Below are 26,830 nucleotides of genomic sequence, written 5' to 3'. Positions count from 1 at the left end.
AGGCTTGGTGCCTTTTCGCCTTCAAATATAGCAAGACCTAGATTGGAGGTGTTACCAATTACTAGTTGGAAAACCTGGGCTTAGGAACACCTGGGTTAGGGTGGAGAGAGCTCACTGAAGGTTGAGGGAGGAAAGGCCATCAGTGTACCTTTCCTGAACCCTGAACATTGAGGTGTAGCTTGGTTATCTAGGCCTTATTAATGATGCCCAATGTCTGGAGTTGCTCGTGGTCTCTTTCAGAAGGGATGTGACCAAGCAATTCGGGCTGGACTGCCCCTTCTGGCCTGATTTTCACACTGTCTTTCTCCTATCTGTAAGGGCTTGGCAGGCTGAAGAGTGATGGTCCGAAGGGATGCCAGGAGCTATGCCAGAGATTAAGAATAAATCTAACCCTTCCAGCCATTCCCTCTTTTGCTGTGCTTTTCGTATGTTGCAGCCAGCATGAAAATGTGTTTTACAATGCTGCTGCGGATGACTGTTTTGATCACCTTGCACCTATTGGGGTTTTTCCATGTATTTCCCTACAGAACCAATCATAACATGTATGGCTTTTCTAGCTATTTAATTCTGAAGTTTGTGCTGTTCGATGCACCATTGCAAACAGTTATTTGAAAATAATCGTGGAGTCGGGCAGCATAGTCTCTAGCAGCAGACTCGAATTTTGCAACGCTCAGGATGTTCCAGGATCTGCAGTCCTCTTTCTTTGTTTGCACCAGCGTCGAGCTCCAGTGCCTTTAACAACCCCAGATTGCTGCGGAGTGGGCTGCAGAGTCGGGCGGCAGAGTCTCTAGTCTCTGGCTCGAGAGCTTGAGGGAACGAGGAATCAGCCTGCAACGGACCGTGAAGTTAGGATTCAACCAGGACCAAAGAACTAGATCGATAAGATAGCTGGAAGAACACTTACTTTTCGGACCCGCCTTACAGTGGCTTTCAGCCTATCGTGCACGTGACTGCAGGGTCTTGCCTTTGAACGTGTACATAAGGCTCTCATCTCATCCAGATCCTCAATATATTGTGCATGTGACTGCAGGGGTCTGCCCTTTGAACGTGTGCATATGATCTCATACTTTACAGGCGAGCTCACGCCGGACCTCCTCTGACACTTTGCAAAACCACCTATGATTACCATACCTACCATTAGTGACCCTCCTTGGCAGAGGTAAGAAGACGAGACTGGGGGCAGCACCCTTTGATCGTCCTCACACTGAGAGAAGGCTGGCCAGCCCACCCCACTCAGAAAACCAGAAGAGCCCTTTCTAAGACCCCCAGTTCAGTTGCACTGAGCAACGATTCCTCACACCACGACCCACAGTGCTAGCAAATAGGCCACGTGGCCTACTGGTATCTTACCCGGACCCCCTTGTTACCTACCTCCCTCCCCCCATTCCTGCATATTCTGACCAATTCTCCTCCAACATCTCAAACAAGCAGATGGCTTCAAGCATCTGTCTAAGTACTGGAAAGAGGGGGAAGGTAGAGACTGAGGACCTCATGGATACCTTAGCCACCAAACATGGGCGCCAACCTTTAATACACCAGGCACTAAGCAAGAAAGCAAAACCAAGAGTGATATCTCTTCTAAAGAGCACAGTGACTATTGAAGAGACAGCACTACCCGCTGACCCAGCCAACCAGCAAAGATGTGAAACCCTTATCCAGGAAAACAAAACGAGAACACAAGCCCATACCATATCGAATGATAACCGAAAAAGCCAATCCAGTGGGGGTCGGTTTAGCGCACCGAACCCAAGTAGACACACTCCACAAGTATGTGTCTAACTCAGCCGAAAGCTCTTGGCATAAGAGAAAGTCTCAACCACACTGTGCCCCCATTGCCGTTTGGGCAGCTATGCAGGCGCTCCGTATCCTGGCCGAGGGACTATGAACCAGGAGTGGAGGTCGCAGATGAGCTGAAACCATCAGAAGGTCCAAAGTTCAATGAGACGACACATACTGAAGCAGCAGAGACTCCAACAGACACCATGGTTCACACACCCAGGGAACATCTAGAAAGCAAAGGTATAAACGCAGTCACTACAAGAAACATTACTGAAGGAGAACAGCCCATAACACCACTAAATTCGTTAGACCCGGCACTCCAACGGCTCACCACCGGCACAGAGAAAGTCACTACAAGGAACGACCAGAACCGTATAGAGACGGTCGAATATAGGCAAGAACAAGAACCAGCGGAATCAAAGAGAGATGTCTCTGTTGAGCCAGACAATGCTCCACCTGGGATAGCAGTGCCAACTATTCCTATCCAGCCTAATCTGAATCACACTGATACAGTGGAATCGACGACCAAAAGAAAAGAAAAAGCTAGAAAAGCAAGAGAACTGTGGATGCAATTACAAGACAAGACCCGGCTCAAAGAGAGAGAAGCAAAGGGATGGCAACATAAACCCCCTCAGAAGTGCCCGCCTATCATTAGATCCATTGGAATTGAATTCAATCATGAACCCACATGAAAAAATGCACGGCTACCAGTGGAAATCAAATGGAGATGGGAACCCGAGGCACTGTTATACCTCGACACCAGCCTATAAACAGCTAGAACACAACTTCTCGTTTACCACCAAAGAGGAGAGACGTGACAGGGAGCGGAAACTGGACAACTTGCACAGAGCCCAAAAAGAAGAAATACCTAAAAAATATGACCAAAGTCAACAGACGCCCCCAGAAATACCGGACCTTAACACACCGACCGAACTGCCTGGAGCTCACCCATGTACACGATTACCAACAACAATGCAAGAACTACAAAACCTTTTGATCACAACAACAATGGAATCTATGATTCCATATCTAAAACTGCATGAAGCAAATGTCGATGCGATAAAAGATCAGGCGACCTTACTAGCCCGTAAGCATACGAAAAAAACACATTCATATTGAGAATTTTATGGCTCAGTTTCAGCAACGGCTGGAACATGAGGCTGAGACAAGTAGGATTTGGGAAGCGAGATTAGCAGATATTGCCATCGCTGATTGTGCAAACAGAGTACATGCAACAACAGCCCTAGTGTCATTAATAAAAGAGATGTCCAAAATAACTAAACTGACAGACTCCCCACCTTGCTCCACAACCATACCTCAAACGGTCCAGGTACAAACCCAAGCGCCAAAAAAAGAGCATGAACAAGTCCCTAAAGAGATTTCGACCAAGATAGGAGGCATCCAGCCGCAGCAAGACCAACCACGGAATCAGATCCAAACCGGGAATGAACCACAGACTTTCCAAATCTTCTCAAAACAAACGATCATGAACCCTCCACAAAAGACAAAACCAAATGGGAAAAAGACAGCAAAGCGGACCATGGGATCACGAGCATTCCTAAGGAATCTCACGTTACCACAACCCACCCCCACTGGGACAATACCGCGGCCTACAAACAAACGACCAGAACCTCAGCAGCCCACAAAACAAGCAGATCCACATAATAGCCGTAAAGCATCGAGGGATACCCCCATGATACAAAATGACGAGGACACCACCACACAGAAAGAACTAATGGAACTTTCAACATACGAAGTGGAATCTGATTCAGAGACGGCGGCATATGGACAAGAACCTAATGAGGAAGAAATGATTATACTGGACCAATACCCAGATAATCAGACATGAGTCGAAAACAAAATACAATCCTGACCTGTGAGGAGATCTCAGACGAAGAGCTGGAACTCGCTAAGAATCTACCGAAAGAAGACATATCGAAAGAAAAACAAAAGAAAACCCACGACCCAGAGAACAATTCAAAAACCAAAGCAACAAAAACAGCAGAAACCTTGAGGAGAGAAACTTTGCATACCCCCTGTTGCGAATGTCAATCTTTATAAACCCTATAAAGATGCAAGAACATTTTTGGATAACACTGAAGCAAACAAAACCATCAAAAATGCCAGTGACATTAAATAGAATGAATACACTACGCCTACTAGGAGCTTTCCAGCAGCTGAAACATAAGATCTCAGGATATTAACCTCGTCAGATTCATAGACGATGACTTGCTCAACATAGTACAAAGTGAATTAAAGGCAAAGACCAACATGCAAGAGATATTAGATATAGCAAAGAACCGAGGAACAACACAGCAACTAACCCACCAAAAGATCAACAGAGGAACCAGAGAATTTTTTGCCGTGAATCAATGGAGAGAAGTATTTATACTGAATACACGGACTCTGACGTTTCTTATATAACACCAAAAGGAAGCTCTAAAGAAAACCTGAACAAGAACTATAGATCGGGAGATGACAAATGCAAAGAGACGAATGCAAGAACACATCCAACCACCCAAGAAAGATAATATTACCAGAGGCAAACCAGGATGAGATGAAATTGGTCTCATGGAACACCAGCGGGTTCGGCCATCTTTTTGAGCAGACACATACGACCTTAACTGATGGACACATCATATATTTATAGGAAACGTAGATGACGCAGCCACCAGTCTGGGAGGGTTATACTATCATCCATAACCCAGCACAAACTCAACAAATGGGAAGACCATTGGCAGGGCAACTGATGCTCATAAAAATTGGCTCATAATGGACACCAATCGATTACAAAAATATAAATCCCTGGATACAGTATGTTATACTGCAAAGAGAAGTAGCATTTGGGCCCCAGAGGAAGAACATATGAGACCCCTCAACAATACTCCTAGTCAATCTCTACTGGAACCCACCGGCAATCAATGAGAAGATCTTCATTGATAAACTCATGACTGGACTCGACCGCATAATCATAATATACTTCACCATTGAAATAGTTATATCTGGCGATCTGGACATGCATCTAATGGATCAACAAGGGAAACCCATAGAACCGACCCTATTAACGACTAAAGAAAAATTTTGGATCATAGAAATGCAGATGAGATCCATGATGAATGCAGGAATATACCATAACCAAAAAGAAAACAAAATGATTCCAACTTGGAAACAGCGCTCTGCTGAGTCAATAGTGGACTACATCTTTACTTCCTCAGGTATCTATCAAGCACAAAGAAAGATGGAAATAATACATACCAGCCATAGTGATCATAGCATCTTAACACTGACATGGTCGACAAAAGGTCCACAAAGACATAAACAATATCTTCCAACAAGGACACTCAACATGCAACAAACGCAACTCAGAATGAACCCAAAATCAGATGGACGCCATGATAGGAACCTTTTTGTAGACAGAGAAAACTTCGATCGAACAGCTCAACTATGGATGGCTCCTGATTCCATACCAGAGAATAAAGACGCCCAGCTTAATTGGTAAATCCTTGCATAAGCATTATTATGATCCCATAATCAGAGAAAAAAAAGAGAGCTGAGGTAAACTCTTAAAGAAAAACCTCAATCCAAGTTCCAAGCAAGCAATTCAAAAAGAAAAAAACTTCTACCGAAATTGGATAAAGACGCATCAAAGCGCATTACTACAGGCTGATGCAGAACAAATGCTTGACTGCCTTAAAAATCGTAACACCAGAGCCATCTGGGCGCTCCTAAACTCAGCATACTCGACACAACATCACCTTCTCAAAACGTGCTTGAAAAGCAGTGGATAGAGTATTTTTCTGAACTTTACGGAAAGAGGCACACGGCAGCTATTGACAAGAGCCCCAATGCCACCAAGTCGTCAATTTCCAGCACCAAAGAGGATATCATCCAAATAATCGCCAAGTTAAATACATCACGGGCTCCTGGGCCCGGTGGGCTGTCAAATGAAGCAATAAAGAGTGCCCCAGATCTATGGGCAACGCTAATGGTTGAACTTATAACCATAATAAATGAGCACAACAGAATACCATCAACATGGAGGTCCCCTACGCTCATCCCAATATACAAGCAAGGGCTAAAAGAAAATCCAGCCAACTATAGGCCAATAGCCCTCCTAGATCCCTTGGCGGAAATCTTAGCTACAATCTTGCTGCAAAACCTAACAACATGGGCAAAGGAGGAAAAACGGTTTGCTAAGAGACAAACAGGTTTCATGCGACAAGTAAGCACAGAAATAAATCTCTTCCTACTGAATTTAGTAAAGCAAGAAGCCATGAGGACAAAAAGAGTCTGGATGGCGTTTGTAGACTACATTTAGCGTTTGACACCATAAATAGGCAGCTCCTCTGGAATAAGCTTGAGGACTGGAAATGCCCAGACCATATCTTGCAGCTGATCAAACTGATGTATTCTGATACCAAAATAAGAGTAAGACTGACTAATGATGGAATACATACAATCGAAACATCGAATGGCCTTACACAAGGATGCCCTTTGGCAGCAACCTTATTTAACTTGTTCACAGCAGAGGTAGAGCAAGAAGTGAGCGATCTTGATTTCAATCCACCCAAAGTAAACTCTGCACCATTGCCCATAATGATGTATGCCGATGATATAATACTGTTAGACAAAACCCCACGAGGTTTACAAATCAGCATGGACTGACTATCAACATACATGTCCAAAACATGAGCTTAAAATGAACATCGCTAAAACTAAAATCATGGCCAACAGGAAGCCTAAAATCAAGGAAAGGAGCCCAAACATAAGGATTAATGGTCATCAACTAAAGGTAGTGCAATCCTTTAAATATTTGGGAATTACGATCAACCAAACTAAAGAAGAAACGGCATGGGCCTAGATGCTCCAAAAGAAAACCTTTGTGCTTGCAAGACAAGGAGTTATATTACACAAAAAGTACGGGAAATTTTCCTTCGTGCCAATAACAACCTTCTATAAAACCAAAGCTATTACAGCATTAGTGTATGGAGCAGAAACATTGATAAAACTGGACGCAGCGATCTGGACCAAACTAGAGCAATATTCTGGAGGAAAATATTAAACCTACCTTCGAGTTTTCCAATGCCACGAATATGCTTTGCTGGCACTACAATCTATAAGGTCGATAGTGTGCTGGAAAAAACTAGGTCTTTATCGAAAGATAAACACAGAGGACACAATGTGCACAATTGAAATAATGCGAATAACACCGAACGCAACCTCCATTACAATCCTAAGAGAATGGATGCAAGAGCAGAAGCAATACCTGAAGAAGATATATCAGCGGAGATGTTGTTACAGTGGCCACAAAAAGCAAAGAAAAAACGGAGGTGAAATGACTGGTGCAAAACCATCGCAGAGAAAAATACCTATAAAGAAACCTTGAACTGTGCACTAGAAACAAGGGCAATAACACAACTACCAGCATACTTGAAGATCTTTCCGGATCCAAGGATAAGAACGTTATAAATGAGGCTGCGCCTGAATCTACTGCCCACCAGAGCAAGAATAGCGATAATCAATCAGCAGGACAAAGGAAATAGCCAATGCAGATTCTGTGACCAAAATGGAACCTTAGAAACCCTACATCACATCATAATGGTGTGCCCGATATTACAGGACCAAAGAGCACTATGCAGAACTTACTTCAATACCAGCAAAGAAGCATACTCCCCAGAAGAACTTTGGGAAAAAATACTGGTGGGACACAACAGCAAACTGATATTGATCATAATAGCATTTTGGGAAAAATTCATGAAATGAGAACCAGCGAGATGCAGTACACACGACTCGAGAACCTGAGAAATATGAGAGAGCCAGCAACGAAGATTTGAAATTCACTACAGTATTAATGAAAGAAACCTATGTATAAACTACATCATTTTAAATAAAAAAATAATAATAATAATAATCTTGCAGTGAGATTCTTCCACTCAATGATTTGGGCATGAATGCTGTACTCATGGCAACTATATGTTAGACTTTGATTTATAAGCAGGAGATGGCTTTCATAGAATATGTTTCAAATTTATACTGTTACGCTGTCATTCATGCAGATATATTGACAATTATACATATCCTCATTTGAAACTGGGATTTGTCTACTGAGTATGCATTGCAACTTGTCACGGATGTGACTGCCAAGTGTGAATGTTGATTTTGATTGGTCATTGTGCTTGTAGTTTAACGTTAGGCTTGTGGTGGTGGCACAAGGGGGATTGCAGGGTCCCAACTGGAGCACAACACTTCACAAGAATTCCCACTAGCCGAAGGTCAGGCACACAGGACTCCCCCGAACAAGGAAACGGATATTCAGGGACTCAGGTGAGGGTGAGGGGGGGTGAGTGGTTTTTCTCTAGCGTATCGGGCACCTTGGAGAGTGGTGATGTCATGGAGGACGAGGCAGCATTTTTCTCTACAGATGGAGATGTATTACCGCCATCATGGTTATATCCAAAATAAAACAATTGTACTGCAGTAACCCGATTAGACAGACAAGAGGCCATGCATTGAATGAATCTTTGACATATCTGACAATTGGGCATGTAATTTGCATGCGACTGCATGTTATTCAGTGTGCATGTGTTTTACAAGTAAAGTACAGCAGAGCCACCAACTGTAGGCAGTTTCCTTAGGGGTTGATAGACTATTTATAATAACCATTCCCCCCTCTTGCGCTGCACCCATAGAATACAGCTGAGTCCAACAGAACATTTGGTCCAGTTATCACATAGTCACTGACACAGCAGTAATCTCTGGGCCTGAACACAATGCGCTGCATGGGTTTTATAAGGTTTTAAACTGGTCATCTCTGCTACTAATAGTCACCAAACTTTAATTACTATTCTCAGTCAATGTAATGCCTTTTTATTTTCATGTTTGCACAGACTACGATCTTCCGAAGGGCCTTCATCCACCACAGCACTTCGAAGCCATAACAGTGGCAATAGGGGCTATATAAATATCAATGAACATAACATGAGGCATGAGGCCCACTGCACTCCACTTTAAAGAGTCAGTAACTCACCAGCAGCCCCCACCTCCTTACCCACGCCAGAATGTACGTGTCTCCTGAGACAAAGTGACCTGCCTAACTTTGGTAACCCACAATTGGATGGTCAATGGGGCAGGGTGGACCCCCTGAGATGAGCTAGTGAAACCTGGGGGGGATACATGGGAATGCCAAGATGCTGCTGGGTCCCAGCTGTAAGGCAGGGGCAGCCACAGGAATACTCAGCCCCTACCACTCAGACAGGTATGTTGGGAATCCGGGGGGATAGCCAGACAGATGTGCATAACCCAAACCCTTCTACCCATGTGCAGAACCACTAACAGAGTAGCACTTGGGAACTCATACTCCACTGTTCATTAAAATGTGTGAGTCCACAAATGGGGGAGTCACAGACACCCTCACACCACCCTCCACCACAGGGATGGGGGATGGACCTAAACCCTGATATGATTTGATTTGCTATGATAAGGAATTTATAACGTGCCTATACATAAGTGTTTCAAGGCGCGAAGAGCCTCCGTCTATCAGAAGAACACACTTAGAGAGCCTTTCAAGCTTCATAGCCAGATCTAAACATCTAGTATAGGAAAGGTAGCCTCTCCCTTTAGGAGGGCAATATTGCACCATTTCAAGCCTACTGATGACCAGGGAACACACATGTCACCCCCAGCTAAACATCTAGCAAGGGAGCAATGTTGCACCATTCCGATCATATGGGAACAATCAGGGACACACATGTTTCTCCTCTGCACTGGTGCTGGAGACACCCTCTCACATTCTGAGCTATTCACATAGCCAGCTGCCGTCCCGGGATTACAGAGACATGCTCTAATGATGAGGAAAGGATCTGTGCCGAACCTGCAAAGGAAGAGATGAACAATCCCAAGTCTCTCAGCATTGCGGGGATAACAGACTTGCTAATCCCCCATGACAAAGGAAACACAGATGAAGACATGTTTCCATGCTTACAGGAATATTTGCAAACCTTAACTTTGCACGCCGGGAAACGAGGCAGATACTTTCTAATGGGCAATAACAGCTGGACTCCAGGGGGAGGGAGGGAGACTCCATACCTGACCATAGCCCTTCCACAATCCAAGATCTCAGCAGGCCTTCATGTGACATCGAATGGCCATGAATTCATTGAATCAGAAATGTCCGAAGGAGAACAAAACGAAAGTTATTGTACCAAAAATAACTTTCGGTTTTCTATCCCGCTGACATTTCTGACAGCTCGTTTTCCCCCCACCTTCCTTACTTACCTGTGGCCAGCACACCTCCTTGTGTGCCGCTGTCTGGTGCATCTCTCTGTAACCCGGGTTCCCTTCACTTCCGTGCATGGGAACCGGCGCTGCAGGGTCCTCTTTATTTTATCCAATCTTATTATATGGGGATCAGGGGACACCCCCACAACCCCTAATGCTGTTATAGTGAACAAGGGTGCGAGGGACACCCCTGCAAACCTCCCTCCCCTTGGTACTGAATGGTACGTTTATTCGAAATGTTCGGATGTTCGTATTGTATCAGTGCACCAGTGTCCTCAGTAGCATTGTGCACCACCTGATGGGAGGACAGACCCTCATAAAATGCAGCTTTATCAGTCTGGCAGTATGGGGTGTTCTGGCGTTGGGCAAAGGAGTTTGGTGGAGAGTGGTGAGTGATGAATCCTGAGAGGAGAGCAGGAGGAAAGTGTTGGAAGTTGGAGGCAGAGTCTGGAAGAGGTTCGAGGAAGAGAGAGGTGTATGTTAGAGGGAGAAGTGCTGTTGGAGAGTGAAAGAGGTGGGACCAGTAGATGTAGAGATTTGTGGGGAGTTTGGAAGAGAGGTACCATCAGGAAACCTACAGCCAATGAGGGGGAAGAAATCTGAATCCCTTATCTCTGGGGTAGAGGAAAGAGATAGGGGGAGCTACACTTACTATACCTGAGTAGTAAAACGTGGCAGCCCTTCTTAGAACAGGTGTCTGTCACAAACCTGGGGGGAGCAGCAAACCATGGGAGACTTGGACCAAGGAGGAGACCCAAAAACATGAGAGCAGATGGCGAAGTACTCTAGGGAGAAAGTCCTGCTGAGATGCAAGCTTGGAGAAGCATGTGAAACTATAAAAGACTGGACTTCTAGAGAGAGAGGCCCTAGAGGTACATACTTGGAGTGGGAAAGAAGTAGTAACACCTGAGAAATAAGAGGGAGAGTGGCCCAGAAGTATTTATAGAGCGAGGAAGTGATTATCTGGGAAGAAAGAGAGGACGGTACTGGCTTGGAAGTAAGGGGACCCAGCTCGGAAGTAAGGGGTAGAGACGATGAAGAGATTTAAGAATAGAGCAGACAGATAAGTTGTTTGACCGATGAGAAAGGATGATAGCGCAAGGTTGAAGGAAGAAGAGAGATAGAGAGAGAGAGAGAGAGAGAGAGGGAGAGAGAGAGAGGGAGAGAGGGAGAGAGAGGGCGAGAGGGAGAGAGAGAGAGAGAGAGAGACAGTGGGGAAGACTCAGTGACGGAGACCTTAAAGAGAGAGGGAGTGGGTAGAGTGAGAAGACAGAAGGCGACCATCACAAGAAATAAAGTACAGTGAACAAAGAAAATGGTTGGTATTGGTTGAGGAGTGAGGAAGAAAGCAATGAGCAGGAGAGGGCCATAGACCATTTGGGACAAAGGTAAAGGAGAGGAGAATATCCGAATAAAGAAGATGGAGCCAGATGGAGAGAATAGGAAAAGCTGAGAGAAGAATGGCAGACCCGGGAGAAAATATCAAGGGAAGAAGTGGACATTTCGAAGCAGTGCCATGCCTCTGCATCAACCCTCAGCAGTGCCAGCAACACCTTCCAGCAAGGAATCCTGAGTCTATCACAGGGAGAACACCAAGGAGAGAAAGGTCTGGTAGAGCACTGAAACACTGGCCTGGCCAAGAGCTGTGGCGTCACAACATAGGACCATTTAGGAGACAAGATGATTTCCAGAGGCACACACCACCCAGCTTATGAGTAAAGCAGGAGAGTAGGGGCCTCCCTGAAAGACTTTCGTAAGAAATTTGTGTTTGGAGTCTGGATGGTTCTTTATTGGTTTTTTTGTTGCTAAGGACTTTGAGGATTTTGTGTTGGACCTTTTGAACTCTGGACTTTGGGACGAGGCACCCTATGGTGTAACAAGGGATCACCTGCTCATTTGAATATGAAATCCATTGCCTCTTTCCTCATTTTAGAAATGGACAACTTGAGAACATCGCCCAGCACTTTACTTTTGGCTTTGAGTAGTAGACTGACACTTCTAGCTACATGTGTACAGCATCTTGACTCTTTATGTGTAACTGGAAATAAGCCCTTAGAACACATTAGTTCTTGTCTGTCTCTATTATTGGTAACACACCTGATGAGGTGGCGAGACCATATGGCAGCTCTACTACAGAAGGTGGGAGGTGAACAGGACCTCTTCAGAAAAGAGATGAGAAAGTTTCCAGCAGACCAGGTAAGTCCAGGGCAGAAAGTAGAAGAGCCGGGAGGAGGAATAAGATGTTTCAATCTCACCAGCTTACACTAATGGGGATCAGAGAGGAGGTTTGACCATGATCCTAGCTCAGGAAAGTGGTCAACTGGCCAAGGGCACCCCCATCCCCAACACAAGAATCTGACAGAGATGGTCAGTCCTGGCAAGACTCACGGGGTCTCTTGGCCTGCTGGGGGATACATGTCGACTAGTACAAAAGCAGAGAGAGCCTACCATGGAAGGCCAGCCATCACAAGGGTTTGGGTTTGCGAGGCTGCCCAGGAGAGGCAATGGAGAGCCCCTCCCACAGCCCTTCGCCCGATGATCGCTGACGACTCCTAAGAAGCGCTGAGTACCCTAACTACGATCACCTGGCAGGGTAAGCCAACTGAGCCCCCTTGAACCCTCACAGCCTCTCAGCGGTCCATCTGGGGCCATCATGTTTGTTCGTGATCATTTACTACTGTTCCTCATCTGCGGGTGCCAGAAAATGGCTGGCGCTCTTGTTGCCCTTGGTTGCCTAGCAACCGTACGAGTGCCTGATTGGGTGTTGCATCGTATTTCCTGCCTCGAATAGAATCGCAAGGCGCTAGCAGGCACTTCCGTCGAAGGCACCCGTTTAAGGCTGTTTGTAAAGCCTATCTGTACCACTCTGCGGCGCTGCCCAGGAGAGGGAAGGCGGGCTGGAACCCCTCCCATAGCCCTTCGCCTGATGATTGCTGACGACTCCTAAGAACCGCCGAGTACCCTAACTACGATCACCTGGCAGGGTAAGCCATCCGGGCCCCCCTGCACCCTCATAGCCTCTCAGCGGTCCATCTGGGGCCATTACGTTTGTTTGTGATCATTTACTCCCGTTCCTCATCTGCGGCCGCCAGAAAATGGCTGGCGCTCCTGTTGTCCTTGGTTACCTAGCAACCGTACGAGAGCCCGATTGGGTGTTGCATCGTATTTCCTACATCGAATAGTACCGGAAGGCGCTAGCCGGCACTTCCGTCGCAGGCACCCGTTTAAGGCTGTTTGTAAAGCCTATTTGTGCCTATCCGTGACTACACGGAACACTCGGCACAACACTGTACTGTACTCCTACTTAAGGGACATTTTGGACAATACCTCGAGGACATATGAACAGTAACACCTTGTCTCATGGTAAGATAGCTATTCAAACTCCCGTTGAGAATCCTCCTCACACTACCTAGCAAACCTGTATGAAATACTATTGAGCATACTATGCTGATCATATCGTTATTAACTAGTATCGCCGGACGTATCTCATAGATACATTGTTCTGCCTCTGGAACACGCTACTCATTTGCCTACTAAAATAGCCTTATGTGATGCATGTCCAAGTGTAGTTTTGCGCCTACGAGTTACCGATGACCCCTGTGCACTGTCAATAGACATATTACTTCGCTGTCCAGTAACTGCCAATGACTTCCTGTCTAACAGTACCTGATGCCATAGCTTAGTTTGTTAACAGTTACTGCATCTGATTAGTAATTTAGCCATTCAAAGTAACCTTGTACTGCTGCAATACCTCTGATACTGCTCACAGGTTTTCGACATCAGATAAACTAGATTGTTAAACATATTTCACTATGTACTGGCTTACTCATAGTCTTGGGATACTCTTCCTGTCCACGGCATCCTGAGTGTTTAATATTAACATCTGTCCTCACTCTTTTCACACCAACATTGTTCCCACACACTACTATATCCAAACCTGGGTTATCTATACTGCTTGAACTCGTCCACCCCCATCGGACGACCACATCTTTCCACATCACTCCTCAGTACTGTTCCAAGCCAAAGCAAACTATGTCTAGTGTCAATCCATACTTGAACTCACCAGCTCTCTGGCTTGACCACTTCGCACGAAAACCTACATCAAACCAACCTTGCACACTCACTCTCAGGAACTATAGACTCAGTTCCAGATTCTGTAAAACGACACATTCCCCTTACACCAAAACTAAATCTATAACACCTATTACCACCCTTACCAATATTACCAACACTTGCTCTTCTCTCAAAAATCCACCAACCACTCACCTAAGCATTTGACATTAGAAAAAACGAACTTGTTCAAAGGAGCATTAATTAACGCCAGATCTATCCCAGCGCATGCTCTAGACATTGCAGACCTCATTGTAACAGTGAGGACCTAGACTTCTTAGCAGTCACGGAAACATGGTTGCACGCAGCCTCTGGACCCTCGCTAGCCCTTGCAATACCAAACAACTATGCCATCATTACAAATGACAGAGACACTAATCAATCAATCAAAAGGAGGAGTAGCCTTGATCTTAAAAACTACACTTGAACTTAGACTAATCCCTAATATCCAGATCCCCTACGCTGAGCTACTATCGGTAAAGCTATCATTATCTCCAAACCAAACTACCACAATGCACCTTCTCCTTCGCTGAGGATAGCTCCTCCCTTCTCACAGTCAACACTAAAACTAACTCTAAAACAATATTACTTGGTGACCTCAATCTCGGATACCAAGACCCCAATGACACCAAAGCCCAGGACTTTGCTAGCTCTTTGACTGACCTAGGATTCAATCATCATATTCACAAGCCTACACTTATCAAAGGAAGATCCCTTGAATGGCTTGCTGACCTAAATTGCAGTATCAATCTGATATCAGTCACTCCATGTATCTAATCTGACCATCATAAGATAATTTTCTCAGTCAAAGCATCCCCCACCAATCCTAAACCTAGTATTGCACCATCCATCACCACCCGCAACAAGAAGGGCAGTGGCGGCTGGTGAGTTTGAAAGCTGGTGGGGCGTACATTTTACAGGTGAATTTCGTAGCGAGCGGGCGCAGCGCGTGAGCCCAACCCCTCAGGGAGGGTGCGGGGGGTTCTCCCCCCCATGAAATTTTTGGAAAAATGGCCTACAAAATGTGCAATTTACACCTTAAGAAGTGCTAGATAAATGCTAAACAAGCATTGGCAAAGCCAACAGTGTTTCCTTTGGTGTAGGCATTGCAATGATGGTCTGTGAGGCGAGAAGGCTGGGCACTGAGGGAAAGAGAGGTTTTGAGAGGAAAGGGCTTTGCGAGGGAAAGAAAGGCGCAGAAGAGGGAGGGAAAGAAGTTGGGGACGAGCGAGGGAAAGAGTGGCGCTTGCATGGCACTATCTACAGCTGCACGGACGGGATAAGGAGGGTGGTGCAGTGCACGTGGATTGACAGAATACGACTTCAGTAGAGGCCCAAAAAGCTGTATGTCAGCAAATGGATCCAGGTGACACCATTTGGAATTAATCGAGGGGGTGTCCACTGTCCACCAAGACACTCTACTTCAAGCAACAACAAAAAATTAGACAGCAAAGGCTGCTTTCAGGAGCAGGATGCTTGAAGTTGCACTTTGCCAGCCATGAATGGCTCATGCTAGTGAAATATCTAACTGGCATCTAAGACATGGCTTTTACTGGATCCAGGTGCGACACATGAGTTTTAATAATGGAATTTCTATTTACGTGATAAAATCAAACCACCCCCAAACTTTCTTGATAGAAATTCTGTAGATGCCCAGACCCCCATGTGGGATCCTGCAGAAACATAGTCAGCTGCAATGTTTTCCTGGACACCCTAATGCGATAGGTTATTTATAATGTGCTTAATACCCGGAGGTTTGCAAGTGCTGGTCCGGGGATCGAACACGATTTGCTCTGTGTCGTCTTGCTTCCAAGGCGAGCACGTTACCACTGAGCTATTCACCCGAAGGCGAGAGCCAGCAAAGGTGAGGAGGCGTCCTTGTCATGCACTGTCAGCAAAGAATTGTGTGCACTTCATAACATTCACACTTGGTTTATTAAACATGAAGCACACAAATAGTCGCAAGTGCTGTTTCTATGGGCCTTCAAAATACATTTTTATAAAGGAAATTATGTTTTACCTAGAATGTACTTTGTGAACACCTTTGTGTCGAGAGGGCTAGGGGGTTGTGCTGTATGTATCGCACCACCCTGTAAGCTCAGGTCACCAACGGCCGAAGCATTTCTCTCTCCCCTTTTTCCCCCCATGCAAAGCTCTTGTAACTCCCTCCACTGGGACCAGAACTAAGGGATAGAGACAGCCTGGAACAGGAATGAGGCCTAGAACTCATGAGGGACAGAAGGCGAGACAAAGACAAGACACCGATCCAGATTGCAACAGTGGGAGAGCTAGTTACAACATACAGAACCATAGAGATAGAAACTAGACAGAGGGGAAGAAGCGAAGAACTACAAGACACAGGCAGAGAAACAGCGAGAGGGAAGAGCCGAAACCCCGAGATAAAAGGCAGCAGCGACCCGAAGTGCAGGTAGCAGACCTAAACAAACGGCAGTTGACAGAATGCCGAAAGCCCAGAGAAAGAGGCATTAAAGAAGGGGGCAGACGACGGGAGAGGTAGAAAATGCAAGGACATGGAAAATGAAACAGAGCGATACAAAACGGATGGGGCAAGGGACACATGAGGAAAGATGGGAGTACAAATGCGGTCAGGTGGAGAGGGGAACCTGGACAGTAGGATCCTTGTTAGGGTGGTGCCAAAATGCCAGCGGCAGAAGGATTTCTGTGGGTATGCCACACAGAGAAACAACGGCAGAACGCGGAGAGCAGGGAAATGGGCCCAGCAATTACAGGACAGGTGCAGGCTCTGCACCCAGATGCTACGTGGAGACAGGCAAGGCACCAGAGAAAATACGCGGACTAGGAAGCGCTGAGAAAAGATAGTGCAGCCATGGACAGTAACGGTCACAGTGAGAGAGGGTGGATGACGGGCAAAAGGAGCTACGTGGAACACTAAAAATGCAGATGCAAAGGGGGAACCGGGAGCTACTGGCTGAGGGGCAGGTACGTTAAGTGACAGCCAGACAGAGAGGGTGAGTTGGACTGGTGGAAAGGTAGATGCCTGGGTAGGGTAGCATGGAACTACTGGCAGCGTATGCTACATTGACTGTGACACAGAAAGAGAAGGGTGAGCGGGCAGAAGGAGAGACGCTGATAGGGAGCGTGTGGTAAATGGGCAGTGACACCAACCCTCATATAGTGGAGAAGAATGGAGGCAATGGTCGTAAATGCGCCAAGGGAAAGGTTGAAAGATTGAACCAGGGTGCGTTCTCGGTGGACATAAAATAAAGAAACAAAACCAGAGCATTTTTTTTTTTTTAACAACGATTACCAGTGGCACGTGTAGGCGAAGTCGAGCCATCGCCACATACAGGGCCCAATTCAAAGAAGCTTTTTTATAATGACAAAACCGCGCTGGGCCAGTACTCAGCCACGGCCCCTCCTGCATCATGCTAGACCTGGCCAGTGGCCACCAGGCACCAGCCGTGGTGGTGCGCCACTGTGCCAGGCCTCTCCCACGCGCTGCCGGGGCTCTTGTGCCGTTTAATATTTTCGGCATTTTTTTGTCCAAAAATGCCGAAAATATTAAACGGCACATTTGGATGGACGGAGTCGGAGAAGATTCTACGTAACGCGGGCACTGCAGCACGCCTGCCTGGGCCTTGCTGTCCGTGGCCCAAGGCCCTTGGGCTTCCTTGGCCCACGGACCGGGGGTAAGAAAGGCCCAGGCCAGGCAGCCCCCGCCTTGGTGGTAGGCGGGCCCGGGCCGCTACCACCAAGGCAGAGACACAAGGCCCCAATTTACACACGGTCAGCAACACTGAAAGACGTAGGCCCTGGCCTACACGTCTTTCAGTGTTGCTGACTGGGGCCGTGGACCACGTCCCCAAAAACAGAACATCTGGGACCACCTACTTACCCGCCTGCAACTCGTGGTCCACACCGTCTCTGCTGGGCTGGTGGTCTTCAGGGCAGGGCAGCTGAGGCTGAGCTTGCGTCGTGTCTGTGACTCCTGCCGTGCCATCCTCAGAAAAGAAAGAATCCAGGGGAGAGAGTGCATAGATACAGTAATGTCATTGGCTGTTTGCCATCCAATGCAAGGGTTCATTGGCTGGCAAACAGCCAATGACATTACTGTGTCCATGCAGGGGAGGGACTTAGGAATTTCATTTCCTGACCTACTACCTAGTGCGCTGTTTGCGCACATTTTAGACTGGCGGGGCCACCCCTGAAGCGCCCCGCCAGCCTTCTAATTAAAGGGGCTTACGTAGAGTGCGTGGAGCTACGAGCTCCACGCACTCTACTATTGAAGAAGTTAGACGTAAAAAGGGACGCGCCCCGCTGAGAAAGCAGCCGGGCCCGGCCCTTAGTTATTGTTGCCTAACTTGACTTGCCACAGCGCCCCCGCACTGTTGGCAAAGGAAATGCAAGCTAAAAAAGAGATTCAATCACAGAAGTTCTCTGATTGAATCTCTTTTAGCTTCCTCTTTCTTTTCTGGGGGGGCGGCGCCCGGCCGCCCTATGATAGCAGCCGCCACTGAAGAAGGGCATTACCAAGGAGAGACTACTACCGCTCATCCTTCCCCTTCTTAATAAAGCCACTGTATCCTGCACAGACCCAACTGTCCTGGTAGATACTTATAATCAAACCGTATTAAAAGCCTTAAACTCCATAGCCCCGTTAAAACTGCGCAAACCCAAACAGCGTGCACACCTCAACTCATGGTTCACACCACAGCTGAGACCTACGCAAATCAAAAAGAAATGCAGAGTCACATTGGAAAAGTCATACAACTGACGCTAACAAAAATACACTTATCTCTGCATCAGTTAACTATAAGGCAGCAATCATCTCAGCAAAAAAGGATACTTATAATAATCGGATCCTCCAGGCAGAATCCAATACAAAAGAGCTCTTTAAGATCCTTAAAGAACTTGAATCTCACATAGCCTGTACAGACAAGTGCATTACTAATGCTGATTGGTGCACTAGCATACAAAAAGCACTTATGGACAAAATAGCTACTCTCAAGATCAAAATCAATAACACAAAATGTAGCCTACCTGCTGACCTCCCTTCCAAAGCACCGGTTGGCAACCCTTCGGTACCCAGGCACCCCTGCAAACCATTTAGCTTCTCCCAGTTATCGATCAGAGAGGTGGAAAACATCATTAAAAAAGTTAAGCCAACTAACTGTCACAGTGACTCTTGCCCAGCTCCGATTATTAAGGAAGCTGCTCATGGAGGCCTGGGTCAACCCTCTCATCAAAAAACCCACTTTGGACCCTAGTAACCCGTCTAATTACAGACCGATTACTACAGTGCCCTTCCTCTTGAAAATATTAGACTGAGCAGCCTACTTACAAATTCAGGAATACCTCGAGTCTAATAGACTCCTCGGTCTCCGACAATCAGCTTTCCACCCAAAACATGGCACTGAGACAGCTCTCATTGACTTAACAACACAAATCCAGGACATCAAATACAAAGGCAAACTAGCTTTAATATTACTACTTGACTTGTCGGCAGCATTCGACCTGGTCGATCATCAAATACTCTACCAACACCTCAAAACTGGAGCCCATTTCTCTGATGAGGCCACTGCCTGGATCAGTTCATTCCTGCAAACAGAACAATGCGTGCCTTTTCACCATCTGCCTCATCTGAGCCGTTACCCATCACCTGTGGGGTCCCACAAGGATCTTGTGTATCCCCTACACTATATAATGTGTTTACCAAACCATTACTTGCTATTCTCGACTATATGGATGTCACCTATACCAACTATGCGGATGACACCTAGATACTTATTCCCATCACTGGCAACTATGCAACTGACTCAAAAGTCCTCAACATTATCTACTCAGTCATCCAAGCCTGGATGGCATCCCATGGCCTATGCCTAAACGATAAGACTGAGTTACTTATCCTTGGTTCACACCTCTGACTCAATAAATTGGACCCGGCTTTCAAAGTCTTTGTCATTGATGGGAACACTATCAAGGTGTCGCATAATACTAAAACATTAGGCTTCCACCATGACTCTACCCTCTCCTTGACAAAACAAATCATTTTGGTGGCCTCTGCAGCAGCATACAAGTGTAAACTTGTGACAGCATGCAGACCCTTCATTACCGCCTCTAACTGCATCATTTTAGCAAGAACTCTTATTATGGCCAATATTGATTACTGTAATGCCCTATATCTAGGGACCAGCCAAAAGAACATTAATAGGCTTCAGGTAATACAGAATAATGCTATCAGAGCAGCCTTAAATATCCCTAGAAATGAGCATATCTCCGATACCAGACGGAACCTCCACTGGCTCCCGGTGACGCACAGAATATCTCTTAAAGCCATCGCACTTACCCACAAGTGCCTCTTTAAGCAAGCACCAGAATACCTGGCCAACCGCTTTTCTGCACACACAGCTACCAGACCACTTAGATCTGCACAAGCTCACTCACTTGCTATACCCAGATGTAAACTACAAAACTCAGGGGGATCCAGCTTCCCGGTTCTTGCGTCTAAACTGTGGAACACATTCCCAAACTCGTTCAGAAATGAAGTCTGCTACTCTGCATTCAAGAACAAAGCTAAATCCTGGCTCGCTGAGCAAGACTTAGCCACCACTCGAGTCTGATTGTACACATTTATTACGCTATATTACCCGCACTACCAAGTCTTGTGTAGGTGTACAGCCTCTAATCTTAATAATCAGGATTAATCATAATTTGTCTCATATGCATATATACTCTGTGACCATTTGCTACTGTAATATTTACTGGGTTTTTTTTACTTCTACCATGTTTACCTGCTATTATGTGCCTCCACCTCAAGTAGCTGTATCTTGAGTCTATAACTTAACCTGTAACCTTGCAATAATTACGCCTAGATGCCTGCGGGCAGGGTGCGCAATATAAATAAATAAACAAACAAACAAACCCAGCAGACCTGCAGCTTGAGCCAGGGTGAACATACCCCATTTCTGTAACTGTTTAAAGAGACTTTCCGCAAGGCTATGCTGCCACACGGCTAATTCCCTAGGCTCCATACAACTCTGAACAGAATACTATTCTTCAAACAAGCAACAGCTGGCTCGAGCACAGCTGCTTCCTGTGTTTTACCTGGTTATTACTAAACACTCAATGTGGCCCATTTTCAGAACACCTGGGCTTATGGGGTACTTCACCCCATCCTGTTGGGTTATAAATTCATGTGATGTTCTTGGAAGGTCATAACGTGTGTCATCTCACCTCCGCTATCACTGTGTTTGTACACGCCACTTTGACCAACATATGCTCCTCATACATTTGTCTGCTGGTAATCATATATTAAAATGGTACCTTAAGAGGAAAGAGAATGCAATCACAGACCCCCCCAAACCCTGCCCCCCCAACAAAAGCTATTGTGGAGGTTAAAGTTGGCATTTCTATAGGATGAAAATCCACATGTAGTCCAGAAGTACTTAACTGCCAGCAGTATTTATTCCCTAGTGTTGGAGGGACATACCCTTGAAAGGGAGGTAAATGAGTAGTATGTTGAAAGTATCTCCTATGTCAGTGCTATGAAAAAACACCCGTAGCATGATACGGTCCAAAGTGCTCAGCACAATCTTTATGGAATTTAAAGGGCTTGGCAGAAACCCAGAGGTGGTGCTAATAACAAGGCTTACGAGCCGCCACCACGTGGGGTCTTTGCTTTTAGGGGTGGGCAAAACAGCAACCAATTTTACTGAAAGAAACCCAGTAGCCTGCTGTGATGCAGTGCAAGTATACCCAGCTTAAAAGTGGGCCTCATTGGGTGTGGGTCGACGCGCATTTCCCTTGAGTGTCTTGAAAGACATGAAGTTTCAGAGGATTCAGAGCCCCTGGCCCTGTGAGCCCTGGGTGGGGCTCTTCCTGCTGAGAGTCAGCACACACATGCCAATCTGTTCTTACCTCCTCTCTCCATCGATTGCTGCGAGATGAACTTCTCCAGTCTGGTCCTGAGGGGAGCCTCCACTCCTGGGCGCCCATGGGTGCCGTCGTCCACCAGCATGAAGTGGGAATGGTTACTGTCCAGACAGCACAGTTTGCCCTGGTTCTCTTCATCCAGTGTGTACTGCGCAGGCGCGGCGCCCTGGGGTGAGACGGGAAAAAAAACATTGCTTATTATTACCTGCACTGCACTGTCATGGCCTGACTTGTCTCTGTATGTGGGGGGTTGTATTCCAGCCAAGTGGCCCCCGCATCTTGTGCAGGTCTCCTGCTGCATTTCCCCCCCACAATGTCTGCGTGTGAGATCATGTGACTGACGCATTTCTACCCCGAGTTCCTGCTCTCTCCCGCGCATGCGCAGCCGTTACCCCTCGTGCCACGCAGCATTCTACTTCCGGAGGGCCCTTCTGCCAGGAAGAATTCCCAAATAAACACTTCATTGGCCATGTCATATAAGCAGGATTTGAATGGCGTCCACACCAAGATAAAGCATGATAATTATGGGTTACAAACATGTGGCTACATGCAGCCGGGTCTGCTCTGCATTTTAACATCCATGCATGCATGTCAGTTACAAGTACACTGTGATGCGCAGCCAGGAGTAGAAAGTCTAGTTTGCGCAAAATTACTCTTTTACAGCTAAAACCTTGCTCGTGCAAGAAAGAATGAAATGGCACTCGCTTTCAAGCAGTGATCATATGATCCCCAAATGATGTTCCTTCAATTCAGGGCAACAGAATTTGCTAGTCGATGCATCAGATCAACAAGTCTTTTTGGTTGGGAATGGTACATATGTTTTGGGCATGCCTGGAAATTGGGGGTTTCCGGAGGGAGGTAGCCCACCGTCTCACTGAGAAAGGGATTACATTTGAGGTGGAATCCTTGTGGGCGTGCATGGTTGGGGGATTTCCAAGACCATGCAAGTTGAAACATGTGCGTAAACTTAAAGACCTGGATTATATACTAGCCAAGTGCAGAATTGCTATGGGTTGAAAATAATAGACCAAAGGTGGAAGTGTGGTGCATAGCTCTCAACTTACACGCTTTTGGCGGGTGTCACACGCCTTGTAAACAGCCGACTCACCCGCCAAGCCTCCATTATGCCCATTCGTTTCAATGGGCCTCTCGCTCACCAAAACTAAAAACAGGTGTTTTCAACTGCCTTTGCGGCACAAATGGATGACCGCTATGGTGGTGGCACAACCTTGTGTGGATGCGCAGACAGCGGTGTGGAGTGAAGCAGTTCACAGAGAAGGGGATGAAACGGGGGAGACGTTGATGGCTTGGAGACACTTAGTGGCCACACTGTTTGAGCCGGCCCAAACCTGCCCTGATGATGACGATCCCTCAATAGGAGCGCAGGGGGAGGCACCCTCATGTATAACGATAGACGATGGTCAGGTAGAGTAGGTTCGGGTTCAGGGGGAGGTTGCGGGGAGGCAGTGAGCATTTATGACATTGTTGATATTTCTGATTGCAACACATCGTCTGTTTTTTGTTTTGGTTGTTTATGTTTAATAAAATCAATAAAATAATTGTATAAAAAAAGTCTTTTTGGTTGTGTTGTGGAATGGGGAAGCAGAGGAATTAATCAATGCGGTCACCGTGGGTGTAACGCTCACCTGACTCCCACGGAGGCGCTGGCCTGGTTCGCGCTGCTGTGACCTCTTCTAAGGTGATGCGCAGGGTTCGGAAGACGGACTGGACCGGGCCCCCAAATCTGGCTTATCTGGCTCGCAGAAGTATCCTTCTGTAGGCGAAAATAGGGGATTAACTGTCTGCGGGGTAATGCAATCGGCCTCCCACTTTCCCCTCTCACCCTCCTCGAAACCCTTCTGTGATTCCTCGTAGCGTCTCACCTTAGGGTCTGGAAGGACGAGCTCTCCATCCTGCTTCTGATGCAGGGGCGCGTTGGTATCCAGTTACTTCACTGGATTTTCGGATTGGTGAGAACCAAACTTGCTTGGCTTCCAGGTAAGTTCTTTGATAAGAGGTTCCCCTTGTGTCCATGCATTAATGTACTAATGCTAGTGTCTTTTTCCCCATAGGGGCCGGGGTACGGAATGCCGGGGAACAGGCACCGGCCCGAGATGAGAGGTGAAATCCTTGTAGAAATCAGGTAAGTCTTTAATGAGCGTTTTTTGGTAATGTCTTTTCATTCGCTCATTAACGCTGATGTCTCTTTTTCCCCTTAGGGGCCGGGGTCCGGAAATGCCAGGATGCGGCGCGGACCCGAAATGAAGAGGGAATGAATCAACAGGTAAGTCTTAACATGGAGATTTAGCTTTCCTTATTCCCTTCTCTCTCTCACCTTTTGTTCTGGTCTTTTTCTCCCTAGGCGCTGGGGCGTGACTGCGAATCCGGATGATCGCTGCTGAACATGGAGGCGCCCTGTAAAGGTGAGTGGAATGCGGCGCTGCAGCGATCGAAGCGATGAGCTTTTAAATAAAAGTCTTCCTTTTCAGGATTGTTGGCGAGATGTCTCCGGGATGCGGATTTAGCAGGTAAGGACTTTTCCTTCTTCTGTTCTCTTCTTCTCTTCCTTTGCAGGTGATCCAGGATGCTGGCAGGCGTGGGAGAAGTCAGGATGCAGGAGCAGACACGGTGAGCGTCCAGCTGCTAGATGCAGAACAACGCGAAGCACGTGTGGCTGTTCGGGTGGGGTTTAAATAGCCTTGGAAGAAGTTCCAGGTATGTATCCTTCCTCCAATAAGGTATGTATCATTCCCCGACCACGCCCGGATGGTAAATTAGTCCCACAGGTAAAGTAGTTCCTTTCAGGCCTCAAGGAGGCCGGGATCCTGCAGCATGGTCTGCATCAGGTAAGTGCACCCAAGCACTCCCATAATGAGCCTGGCGCCTATGGCGCCAGGACTGATGTCTTTTATGAGCGCGCCAGGACACTGTCCAAAGGGCCCCTATATGGGGTTGCTGGGTCCTTCCTTGGGGACTGGATGTCCGCTTTCGGGAACGCAGGTGCTTGAACCGGCTCCCCGGGAGCGGGCATCATGACAGCACTCCCCCCCAAGGCCCCTCCCAAGGTTGTTCCCTCCGGGGGCTTGGTTTGTCTGGGAAGAGTCGGTGGAATTTCCTGACTAATCGAGGTGCCTGCACATGGTCGCTGGGTTCCCACGACCTCTCCTGAGGTCCGTATCCCTTCTAATCAATTAGGTAGAACAGTTTTGACCTAAACATTTTTGAGTCTAAAATGTTCTTCACTTCGAATTCGGGCTCCCCATCTATTAGAATAGGTTCTGGAGGTTTGAGTAGTCGGGTTCCGGGTACCACTGGTTTTAGAAGTGACACATGAAAAACAGGGTGAATTCGCATACTAGCTGGTAAATCAAGTTTAACAGCCACTGGGTTAATTATTGCCGTAATAGAATAAGGTCCCAGATATTTTGGGTTAAAAGTTCGAGGCCCTTTGAGTGGTAAATGTCTGGTAGCTAACCACACTTGATCCCCAATCTGATACGGAGGTGCTTCACTCCGATGTAGATCAGCATTCTCCTTGTATTTTCTCTTGGCTTGTTGTAAATGCGTAGTTGCCTCTTTGAAGGCTTGGGTAATTGTAGAATGCAGATGTTCTACTGCAGGCATTCCGAGGCTCTGAGGTGAGTCAAGGTTTGAGGTTCGAGGGTGATGCCCAAACAAAGTATAAAAAGGACTGTGGCCCGTTCCAGAGTGTACCGAATTATTATATGCGTATTCGGCTATCCAAAGAATGTCTTTCCAGTTGCTTTCAGATTGCTGTAACATACACCGCAAGTACTGCTCAAGGGTCTGATTTGTCCTCTCGGCCTGACCATCGGTCTGAGGGTGGTGACTGGTCGATAATCTTACGTCGATCTGCGCCATTTGACAACATTTGCGCCAGAAGTGGGAAATGAATTGTCTTCCCCGGTCAGAGATTAGTATAGATGGGAATCCATGTAACCGAACAATATTTTCGAGGAATTCTTTGGCTAGGACAGAAGCTGAAGGTAAACCTTTCAAAGGAATAAAGTGGGCCATTTTGGAAAACAAATCCACAATTACCAGAATAGTATTGTACCCCGAACAAGGAGGCAGGTCCGTAATAAAATCCATTGATAGGGTGTGCCAGGGTGCTGGCGGTATGTCAAGAGGTTGAAGAAGACCGGCTGGTCTTTTCTTTTGACTTTTATTTTGGGCGCAAACACCACAGGACATCACAAAAGATTTAACATCTTTTCGCCAAGAGGGCCACCAAAATTGTCGTTTCACCTTTTCCTCTGTCTTGGCAATACCGGGGTGTCCCTCTATTAATGTATCATGATAACCGGAAATAACTAGTTCGTGTAATTCCTTATGTGGCAGGAATAAGCGTCCTTGGAAATAAGGTAAACCATTATCTATGGTAAAGTCTGATCCCTTTTGTATCCAATCCTGTAAGGTTGTAGGGTCCAGGAGTTGTTTCACTCTGGCTTGAATGTCTTCAAGCGTCTGTAACGAAGTCATGCCTAGAATCCTCTGTTCGGGAATTATTGGTACTGGTTCTGAGTTTGTATCAGATTCTCCCATTCCAATTCGGGATAAGGCGTCTGCTTTGCCATTTTTGCAGCCAGGTCGATAGGTAATCACAAAATCAAATTCAGCGAAAAACAAGCCCATCGGAGCTGCCGTGATGACTGAGCCTTGGCGGTTTTCAAATACTGTAAATTCCGGTGATCAGTGATCACTGTGATGGTATGTCGAGCACTAAGCA

At 46.6% G+C, this 26,830-nt stretch overlaps 1 protein-coding gene across 1 annotated transcript in view; it reads right to left on the bottom strand.

The window, feature by feature from the left end:
- The window catches only part of LOC138528195 (transient receptor potential cation channel subfamily M member 2-like), a 679,103-nt gene that overhangs the window by 401,748 nt on the left and 250,525 nt on the right, over positions 1–26,830 (bottom strand). Inside the window, exon 6 of the mRNA XM_069639648.1 lies at positions 22,066–22,246. Within this exon, the coding sequence (XP_069495749.1) occupies positions 22,066–22,246 (181 nt within the window). The remainder of the gene's footprint in view (positions 1–22,065; positions 22,247–26,830) is intronic.

Source organism: Ambystoma mexicanum, chromosome 7q (genome assembly GCF_040938575.1).
Source record: "Ambystoma mexicanum isolate Mex_15411 chromosome 7q, UKY_AmexF1_1, whole genome shotgun sequence".
Taxonomy (NCBI): domain Eukaryota; kingdom Metazoa; phylum Chordata; class Amphibia; order Caudata; family Ambystomatidae; genus Ambystoma; species Ambystoma mexicanum.
The sequence above is the reverse complement of the archived record's forward strand: the minus strand, read 5'-3'. Positions and strand labels throughout refer to the sequence as shown.